Raw genomic sequence first — 11,310 nt, 5'->3', positions numbered from 1 at the left:
TGTGGACGTCTGGATTAACGATACGGACAAATTCACGCAGGTCAAAGGATGTAAAGTTAGTAGCTGTGTTATATGACTAAGACCTTGAGCTGTAATGTTCGGGTATTTTTATCGTTTGTATGTCGGTAATAAAATTTTTTCTGGGGAACAATTGATTCATGTCATTGGTGGAAATGACGTTCGGTTCCCTTATTTGCCGTTTGATCATTAGCTCGTTATTTTTGCAATATCTTGGTCAACGAAGTGGGAGTTATGTTAAGACTATCAAAATAGAGTAATGCGCTCCACAAGTCCGTTCATTTGAAATTTAAAACTCGAGTGTATAATTCATCATCGTGTCTGATTGAAAACTAAAAATCAACTATTAACTACTGTGTTGAATGGTATGTAATAACTTTTTTTTTTACTAAAATAGTAAGTTAATTTTTAGAAAGTACTTTTTTTAAAATCTAATAATACGGTTCTTTACCGAGTCTTATAAAATTAAAAAATTTTTAGAGACTTAATTCTAAATATCGTTGTGAGCTTTTCGAGGGTAAAAAATAGTACTAGTGTCGTTGGGCATTTAAATTTTTAAAATATTATACTTATGAATGTACTTTTATTTTTATTAACTCATTAAACTTCTTTTTTTTTTTTAATTAAAATTAAATTTAAATTTAAACACATTGATTAGTTTTAATAATTAATGTACTAATTAAAGTGTTTCTTTTTCTATACGGTCTTATTAAAACGTATGTTCGATACATTCAATTATTTTCAAATTTTTGGAGACTTTGTTAGAAATATACATTATCATACAAGATCTTTTTACTGGAAATCATACTCATGACTCATAAAAACTGCAAATATTTATAGGTGATTATCGATTATCTTAATCAAGGAGTTTTTTTTATGTTAAAAAGAATTCTATTCGTTTAAAATTTATACTTAATGAAAAAAAAAATTTTATTCTAATATTACTGTGAGCGGATGCTTTTTTTTTTCTTCCTAGCAGTTTAGTTTTTATCTAAAGAAATAAGATTTTAAAGAATAGCAATTATCCGCCCGTACACCCAAAAAAATAAATGATAAATTTTATTCGGATTTTCAATTCATTTTTATTGTTTGAACTATAAACCCGCATCAAAGAAGGTAATTCATGAATAAAATAATATTGAAAGCGAAAAATTATAAAAGTGATTCTCTAAAATTTATTGATATGAAAAAAAAATAGTTACTCTTGGTCGTTAAATTTTATTGTTTGAAATGATAAAATACGTTATCTTGCCATATAGATATAGCCGCGCAGCAGTAATACTTTAGGTTAATTCTTTCACATACATTGAAAGTTTACAACCCACAAGTTAAATTTTATTGTTTCGAACTATAAAAACTGATGGGCTTAAGATATACTTGTTGACAATTTGAAGAAAGCCAAAATTATATACCGTTGTACATAAAATCCATTCTTCGACATTGAAAATTTTATATATCATACTGAATGTTTTTTACTTTTTTACTATAAACTTAAATGTTCCAAACTTTGAATGTTGAAGCTGATACGTTAAATTATTATAATTTCATTTTTTTATCTACCAAACAGTAATTTCTAGTACTTGTAACATGATTTATTTACATATAAACTTTAAATTTCAATACTTATATTAAGATTATTGTAATTTATTCTATAAAACCACGAAATTACTGTTTGAAATAATATCAAATTGCGACCACATTATAAATTTTTAGTTATCAATTACTAATTTTTATAATTAATTTCTTTGCGTGTACATTTTATAATAATATTATATTTTCTTAATGGAACTAACTGCATATAGAAATAACTAATATAGAGTCGGGGGGAGGGCAAAACGGAGCATTTAAGGAAATACTAAGTTTCGAGACTCAAATACGCTAAATATTGTTTTTTTAATAATATTCAACGTAAATAGAAAAAATTTTCAGTTGCCCCTAAAAAAAAAATTCATTTTTACGGTCAAAATAGAGTACTCCCTTACAAAGATGAAAAAAAAAAAAAAATTTCTGGAAATTGAATAAATTTGATTAAATTACATTTTTTTGGAAGTAATTCACATCAGGATGAATTACATTCCACATAATTATTGAATACAAGTGAAGAAACCATATTTTTTAATACACCGGAGAAAGTGTTCTTGTTCAAAATACTATGTGTTACAGTAATGCCGGACCATATTGACAACTTAACGGAAGTTAAGTTAGGGATGTGCGAATACTCGAAACTTCGAATTATTCGAGGCGAATCGAATCAAACAATTCGATTCGAGATTCGCCTCGAAGATTCGAAATGTTCGAATAATTCGAAAGGTTCGAATAATTCGAAAGGTTCGAATAATTCAAAAAGTTCGAATAATTCGAAAGGTTCGAATAATTCAAAAAGTTCGAATAATTCGAAAGGTTCGAATAGTTCTAAAGTTTCGAATAGTTCGAGAGGTTCGAATAATTTGAAAGATTCGAATAGTTCGAAAGATTTGAATAGTTTCGAAAAGTTACCGAATCTTCGGTAAATAGGGGAGCCTGGGACACGAATGCCCCCCTCAAAAATTAGGTAAAATTTTTTTTTTAATTTTCCGTCAAGTTATGACCTCTATAATGTTTTTATCATATTTTAGGCCAATATGTGATATGTGAGGTAAAATGGGCCCTTTAAAAGAAAATTGTAACGAAAAAATTAACTTGACGGAAATTTAAAAAAAAATAATTTTTTCGTTACAATTCTATTTTTTGAGTGGTCCATTTTACCTCACATATCACATATTGGCCTAAAATATGATAAAAACATTATAGAGGTCATAACTTGACGGAAAATAAAAAAAATTTTTACCTAATTTTTGAGGAGGGCCTTCGTGCCACAGGCTCGCCTATTTACCGAAGATTCGGTAAAGTTTCGAAACTATTCAAACCTTTCGAACTATTCGAATCTTTCAAATTATTCGAACCTCTCGAACTATTCGAAACTTTAGAACTATTCGAACCTTTCGAACTATTCGAATCTTTCGAACTATTCGATATTCGACTCGAATATCGAATCGAATCTAACTATTTGACTCGATTCGATTCGAACAAGATTCGCACACCCTTAGGAATAATCTTTGTCATTCTTACCATGGCCATAACTATTTTTCCATGTGTTTATTTCAATTTCCGTTAGGTGGTCATTATGGTCCGGCATTACAATGACATACGATAGTATTTTGAAACAAAATAATTTCTTCTTGTAGTTTTTGTCATATAACAAGTCATTGACATTTTTCGACTGACACCTGATTTTTGAAAAAGTTAAACAAAAAACATTTTCAATAATGCTCCATTATATTTATAAAAGTAATTCTGAAATGTTTAGAAAAATAAATTATAATTGTTTTGATTTTTATATAATTTTTGAATTACCCCGTTTTGCCCCCCCCCCCCCAAGCCCTAATTTAATCTGATGATGATAATGTTGCAGGTCATAAAGAACTCTACCGGTTTTATCTATGGAAGGATAATTTTAAACCAACTAATTTGTTATCAAGTCAAAGAAGTCAAACTTGTTTAGTTATAAAGTTTATTGTCGAAAAAAATTTTGAAAAAAAATATAAAAATTTATAATCGAAAATAATTTTAATTAAACTCTAAACATGGTCATTATGAACAATTTTCAAGTGAAAAAAAATGAAAATGGTGAATATTGTTTAAAAACTATGTGTGAACATACTGAATTATCATACAAGAAATACTACCAAAAATTTCACAAAGAATACATTACGAGAGATGAATTAAATTCTATCATTCGAAAAAATAAAGATAGTGATGAAGTAGTTAAATTTGAAGAAAAACTTAATTTAATTGAGGAAAACGAATGGATTAAAAAAGTTGCTGTTATAATAAAAGATAATAATTTTGATTTACAAATCGACAATTTATTCATCAAATTATGGACTGCTTTTGAAAATCAAGTCAGTGCATTTATTATTTCTTTCCTAATACTGAAATCTATCGAATTTGATAGTAAAAATTTTGAATTCAATTTTGACAAGCAATTATCAAAATTTGTTAAATTGTTAGAAACTAATAAAGTAGGTGATAAAACCATTCGAAATTTTAAAAGTTGTATTAAGTCGCTCAACAAATGTAGCAAAAAAACAGTCAAGAAGTATTACACTAATTTCGGAAAAATATTCGATTGCTACAAAAATAATATTGCTGAGTTAAAAAAACAAAAACTACAAAATGAAAATCAAGAATTAAAAAAAAAGTTAAATGAAAAAGAAACTCAGTTAAATGAAAATAATACTCGAATGAATAAATTTATTCATATCCATAGTAGTACTCAGACAGATTTAGACAATATTAAAACGCCAATTCCCGATGGCTATATTTATATTGCGACAACGAACTACTACGCTGAAAATAATATATTTAAAATTGGATTTACCGCTGACTTAAATACGCATATAAAAAAACTAAATAGTGATAAAGAAATTTCTACAGACTTTTTTTATTATCCATATTATGAAAAAGCTTTTAATGTTAGAAAAATAAATCGAATGATTCATGACTTATTACCCGCGTGTTATACTATTCCTAAAACTGGATATTTTAGATTACATTATGCTCGTTCATCCGCTATAGTTGACTTTATTATCAATAATATAAATAAACCAAATGAGCATATCAATGAATTTGTCAACCATACACTGTCACCAGCATTTGGTATTTACAATAACTTAGTATATCCTTTTGTTCCACCAGAAAAGGAAATTTCAGACTATAATGAATTCTCAGAATCGGAAATTATAAATGCATTTAGGAAAATAATAACTCATTATGGAAACAGCTTAGTATATGAAGTAAAGTGGAAAGAATTAGAATCAGATTTTCATAAAGAATTGGGATATCAATTTCAAAAAAAGAGAATATGGGAATTATTTAAAACTGAATTTAACTGGAAATCAAGTACTACACCAATTTGTCATGAGGCTTATCGAATAATAGTTATTTCTTAATTTCATATAAAAAAAAAATTTTTTACCCATCAAACTGTTCAGATTAATGAACTTTTACTTTTTCATGTTTAACGTTTAGTATTAATCAATTTATATACTAATTTTAAAAACATATTATTGTAATTTCTTTTTAAAAATGTGAATTTAAATGATATTTACAATTTATTAAACAATTTATATTACAACTCAAGTTTTGTAAAATTTTATTTTTAACTTCCCGCTATGAAAATTGAAAATTTTAAAAAAAGTAAGTTATTGGTTTCGATCTGAGTTTCGAAAATCAAGATTTCTTCAGTGTCGACGTTTTGAGGTCCTGGGAAGCTATTCTGTCTATTTCCGGGTGGCCGTCCGTGTGTGTGTGTGCGTGTGTGTATGTAAACTTTTTTTGTCCGACGATATCTTTGAAATGAATTAACCGATTTAAACGTACTTGGTAGCAATCGAAAGGGCTCACCAAGACTTAAAATTGATTAGATTTTGGAGTCCATCGGTCATGCAGTTCTCAAGTTATATGAAAAATAAAAATAAAAAATTTTTTTTTTTTAGGTTTTGTAATTTTATACAATTGTGTAAAACTTTATAAAATTTTATTATATTTTATACAATTTTATAAAATGTCATACAATTTTATAAAATAACATTTATTTATTACGTTCCTTACTCAGATCTTACTTTATAAAATTTTATTGAATTTTATAAAATTTTATAAATTTTTATAAAATTTTGCTGTAAAATCTTACAAAATTTTATAAAATTGTATAAAATTTTATATTATTTTATAAAAACATTTTTTCCCGGGCATGATTACAATTATTAACATTAAATTATATATTTTACTTAATAATGATTAAATTATTCTCTGCCAAACATAGATAATAATTTTCATCATTTATTGGTTTATTTCTCCAATTTTTTATTTAAAATTTTAACCATTTTAACGGCGGCTTATAACGGGCTCTTTGATACGAAACTCCTTCGAGTGATTAAGTGGGACAAGTTGTTTAGACTTAGTAACTCCCGATTGCGGGGGAGAGACTTCAGTAAAGGGCAGGCTTATGACCAGTAATTGGCTTTTGTACAAAACTTTGAGTAATATGTTTTCCTCTCTATCAATCAATTGTTAAATAATTATCCAGGTATGCTTAATAGATAAAATTTATCTAGTATAGTACCGTCAGTTATAAAAGACGTTTCTTATTTGGTTACAGACATATTTATTTTACTTATATTCAAGCTAATACAGAAATTTTGTGCAAAAAAAAAAATAATTACATTTTTAATTTCATTATTAACAAGATCATGTCTTCAATTCCATTAAGTAAAATTGAAGTCAAAGATTTTATCATCAGAATTATTAATAATTGCCCGTATACACAGTCTTTTAAGAATTATTATATGGTTTACGCATCAAAGTTATCGCCAGAAAAAAGTCGCAAATGGATTGCGTTTTGTCATAACTTGCAAGGAGAGAATAGAACAATTAAACGTTCTGAACGGGCTTCCATACAGAAACAATTTAAAGGACAACATCACTAAAATTGAACGCGATCTTTATGGAATACTTGGAATCTTAAATGACACTAATAATTTTGAAGCCATAAACCGTCATTTGGATCATCTTTTAAGGACAGGCACCATTACACAGGAGGCATTAGAACGAGTTAATAAATATTTGAACTTGAGAATAATAAACCTGTCAAATAAAAATATTCCAAGTTCAAGTTCTGATAATCAAGCAAGTGGCGGAGTTAGTAATTATCAAACTGAGAATGAATTTTTTATTAGTCCTATTTTTTTCGAAAAAAAATACATGGAAGAAGTAATTTGCACTGCTTTCAAAGCAGTTAAAGAGATCAAAAGGGAAGTAAATGGAATCAATAGCTCTGCTATTGCCTGTGAAGCAGCAAATACCAGTATAAACAAATTCGATAAAATCAACAGCACTGCCTGTGAAACTAATAAAATATATAAACGATCTACAGAGAAGAAAACAAAATAGATGAAATACGTGAATTACAAAAGGAATACGCAGAATTAAAAGAGGAATTAAAAAAAAGAAATGACGATTGTGAAGTACCAGAGCTCGCAGAAAAATTGAAGCGTAGTACTCAACGACAAATAGAAGAAATAGAAATGGAGGAAATACAATTAAAAATAATGGAACTAAAGGCGCAGACGGATGCAACACCAAGCACCCACGTGGGCAGATATTATGATAAAATCAGAAGAAAGTACACTGAGAGAAAAATCCAGTAAATCTAACTATAAAATGACAGTTAAATAGCGCTTTAACTATTTTTTCGGAGTTACTACAACACCAATAGATAGTTATTATAAATATCTCTAAGTACTTATGTTAAATATTTTTTAGTTCAATTAACTATATAAATAGTTAATGTAACTGATTTTTAAACTTGTATTCAATTAAGAATTTTTAATTTTTTAAACTGAACTTAGGTAGTTAATTCATCTATAACTTTTTCATTAAAGCAAACAAAAATATTAAGTATCATTACAATGTTTTTTAGTTAATTCAATGAATATTTTTTAGTTAAATCCATTAAATAAATATTTTATTTCGTACAAATATACCATTCACATGGTTTTAGTTATTAAGTAGAGACTCTATAGAGTTTTGATTAGAATTAAATTTTAAAGATAAATTATTTATTGAACCATTAATAATAAATATTAATGTCTTGATATAATATAGGATAAACTATAATACAATCCAAAAATGTAATTGTCACTTTGTCAAATGACAGAGTTGTACTGATGTCGAAATTGTTTTTAACTTTGGAATTTAACAGTTTTGAGATATATATCTTGCCAGGAACACTACACAGTGGCTGGGCGCGATCTCGTGGCGAGCATCGAACTACTCCCGCTACTGCTGTCTGGTACCGGTGACTTTCCTCTCCTCCATACATATGTTTTCTCTCAAGAAATTTTTCTCTTGGTTTAAGCAATTTTATTTAGATATTAACTCGTGTTTTGAACATTTTAATTTTTTTATGATTATTTGCCTTAAACGCAAAATTTAAACATAAATTACACATACACACGCTTGACGGAGGAAAAATTTCTAATTCACACCGCTTAAATTTAATACAATACTTAGTGTAATTTTCACACCACAATTTTTACACAGACATTTACACTACACCGAGTCCAATAATATTTTACAGTGTAGAGAAATTAAAGTTTGAAAGACGCATTTAGGTTTTGATAACGTACAAATGAAGAACCTTATTAGCTAAAGGAAAAACTTTTGCCAGCTATTAATATTGATCCTAAATGTTTTTTAAAATTATCCGATATTTTTGCGAATTATAACTACATCGAAAAAAGTTAACTCAAATCAAGTAAAAATGTTCTTGATTCAAGAACACTTTTTTTTTTTTAACGATTCGGAACATCAAAATTTTCTTGCACCAAGTAAATAATTATCCTACAATTTTTATCTTGAATCAAAATTTTTTTTCTCAAGTCAACATATTTTTATGCTTAAATCGAAAACTTTTGTACGCCAGTTCAGTTTAAGTATTCCAATTTATCTTAAATAATTGATATAAATATGTATTTCTATTTTCAAAATATTTTTAACAACTGAAGTTTTCTAAAAAAATTAAGATAACAAATTTTTAGGAAAAAAAATTCTTTGAAAAATAATTTTTTTAGAAAAAAATAATTTGGCAAAAAAAAATATGTTTGAGAAAAAGTTTTTGGTAAAAACTTTTTGGCGATTTAAAAACATTTATTTATTCAATCATTAAAGTTTTGAAAAAAAATTAAAAATCCATTTCCTGCCTACATTTAACTCAATTACAGTAACTTGAAAATTTTAGTTCCATTAACTAGATTTATATTTATAACAACTATTTTATATTAACTTTAAATCAGCAGTTATTTTAAAAACAATTTTTATTTACATACACTAAAAAAATTAAGTTATAGTTAATTGCACGACTCATAATGCGAAGCATTAGAGAGTGCTTTACGATCGAAATATTTTTCCGCCTCCTTTCTTCAACTACTTCTGTTATTATCGTGTTATTAGTAAACAGAAACATCTCAAATGATGCACCATTTTACAGATAATGTAATAACGATTATTTCTGCGATTTTAAAAAAAAAATCCAGTGCAATAGAAACGAGAAAATCATTAAAATAAACTAAAAAATTTTCCCGTCAAGCAGTAAAAAACTTTTGTAGCTTGAAAACACAATATCTCGAAAAAGAATCCATAATTTAACTCCATTTTTTTTTTAATGACCCGCCTTGCCCTCGAAGGATTTGCTTTCGAAAATGGCTATCTAACTTTGTGTTATGCAATTATAATTAATAAAAAAAAATTAAATCGCATTTTCTTCAATTTTAGCCTAAATATGTATGGACATTCGTCTTAACAAGTGCGCATGCGTGGTATTTTTTTTTCTCGTACTATCACCCAGTGTGCCTGCGCCATACTTCTAACCAATTCATTTAGCGCGGGTATTTCAAAAATAAAAATATAAAAAATTGAGATTAGACGAATAAATAAATAAACAAGTAAAATAAAAATAAAAATAGAAAAAAAATAAACATAAAATTTTTCACAGATCGTACTGTGAAAAATTTCGGAATTTTTTACATTTGAAATTTATTTTTTTCTATTTGAAATTTAATTTTTTTTTTGTTTATTATTTTTATATAAATAAATAACATTTGCACTCCAAATTTTATTTATTTTATTTTGCCTGCGTTATTACCCTTATTATTACATGATATCGTAATTATTAGTTTTGTCATATGCTGTTGTCTACGATACTGAAGGTACCCCAATAGCTACTTTAGCTTGAAATTGACTGTAATTTGACATTGAAATTGCCTGAAATTTGCTGCCTGAATTTAATGACAATTTGACAGCAAAAGTTGAACAGAAAAATTTGCGGTTAATTTTTGCTCAATTTAGAGGTAAATTTTTACTACAAAAAAAAGTCATTAATGTTCGTTCCTACCATTTCAGAAGGTAAGCAAATTCATACATAAACTTTTCTACAATTTTACGGTAAAAAATTACTCCACAATTTTTCAAGTCAAATTAACAATAAATCAATGTAAAAATTTGCCTAAAAATTGACGATAAATTGTTTCTAGTCAACTTTTGAAGTGAATTTGCATTCTAATTCGTGCAGTAAATTTACGTCAAATTGTATAACAAGTTGCATATAAATTGTCGTTAAAAACGGACAAATCCGAAGTTGACGGAATATTTTAATGTTTACGATCAAATCATAATAAGCATTATGAGTCGTGCACTTTTGGATTTTCCAAACTTTTTTTTAAAAGTCATATACTATCAACTAAATTTTTTTAGTTAAAACAACAATTTTCGGAGACTGAAAAATTTTAGTTGCTTTAATTAATTTTTTTTTAGTTTGAGCAACTACTGAATAGTTAGCCATACTAACGCATTAGTACCAATAACTAATTTTTAATAGTTGAAGTCTTTGTGGTTAAAATGACTATCGACTTTTCTCTCAGTGTAGCGAGTATATTGCCGGAAAAGTTGGTGAATTCGTTGCAGCAGTGGCCAATTGAACAGCAAACAACCTTACTCCTAACTAACGAAGAGACTTGAGGACCTAACTAGCGCAGGACTTGTTACTAATTTTATTTTATTTCTTTCTTTTTTTTTTTTTCTTGCTACAATTAAAAAGATCGCTCGGGTATTAATAATTAATGGAACTTATTATATTTAAAAATGACAATAAAAATTCAAATTTTACTGACACTCTTTTCGCAAAAAAAAAAATTTTATCGCCAAATTAATGATTCTAAAGTTAACAGACAATCAACAATGTTCGGATGTTTTTTTCAACAAATCAATTACAAAAAAATAAAAATATGCACATGTAGAATATTTAAAAAATTATAGGTGCAATTTTTTCAAATAATTTTTTTTTTCTAATTTATCGTTTAAAAAAAAATCCAAAAATTATTAGACGTCGACTAACTTCAGTATCATGCCAAATTAATGAAATTTTTTACCACGCAAATTTTGTCATGATTAAAAAAAAAATTTACAACTATTTGGTCTCTGTCCGATTCACAAAAATATCCAAATTTTAGTAAATTTTTTTACTTATAAGTAAATATTTGCACACGGCTGATTACGGTGCTGCCGTTCAGGCGCTGCACCAGACTGAGTACGGTGCTAGACATGACTGGTTAGTGTGCACACCAGAACCAGTCGTGTGCTAGCCCTTATTTTTTCTTGCACACGACTCAGTCGTATGCTGCACAGGAACCAGTCGGG

At 27.2% G+C, this 11,310-nt stretch overlaps 1 protein-coding gene across 1 annotated transcript; it reads left to right on the top strand.

Moving 5' to 3' along the window:
* LOC130677311 (uncharacterized) lies at nucleotides 1–5,199 on the top strand. The gene is made up of 2 exons (XM_057484020.1): nucleotides 1–383; nucleotides 3,470–5,199. Exon 2 carries the CDS (start codon nucleotides 3,642–3,644, stop codon nucleotides 5,007–5,009), a length of 1,368 nt encoding a protein of 455 aa, XP_057340003.1. The 5' UTR covers nucleotides 1–383; nucleotides 3,470–3,641; the 3' UTR covers nucleotides 5,010–5,199.
* The last annotated feature ends 6,111 nt before the right edge of the window (nucleotides 5,200–11,310 follow it).

This window comes from Microplitis mediator, chromosome 11, assembly GCF_029852145.1.
Source record: "Microplitis mediator isolate UGA2020A chromosome 11, iyMicMedi2.1, whole genome shotgun sequence".
Taxonomy (NCBI): Eukaryota; Metazoa; Arthropoda; class Insecta; order Hymenoptera; family Braconidae; genus Microplitis; species Microplitis mediator.
Note: the sequence above shows the minus strand (reverse complement) of the source record. Positions and strands in the feature narration are given on the sequence as shown.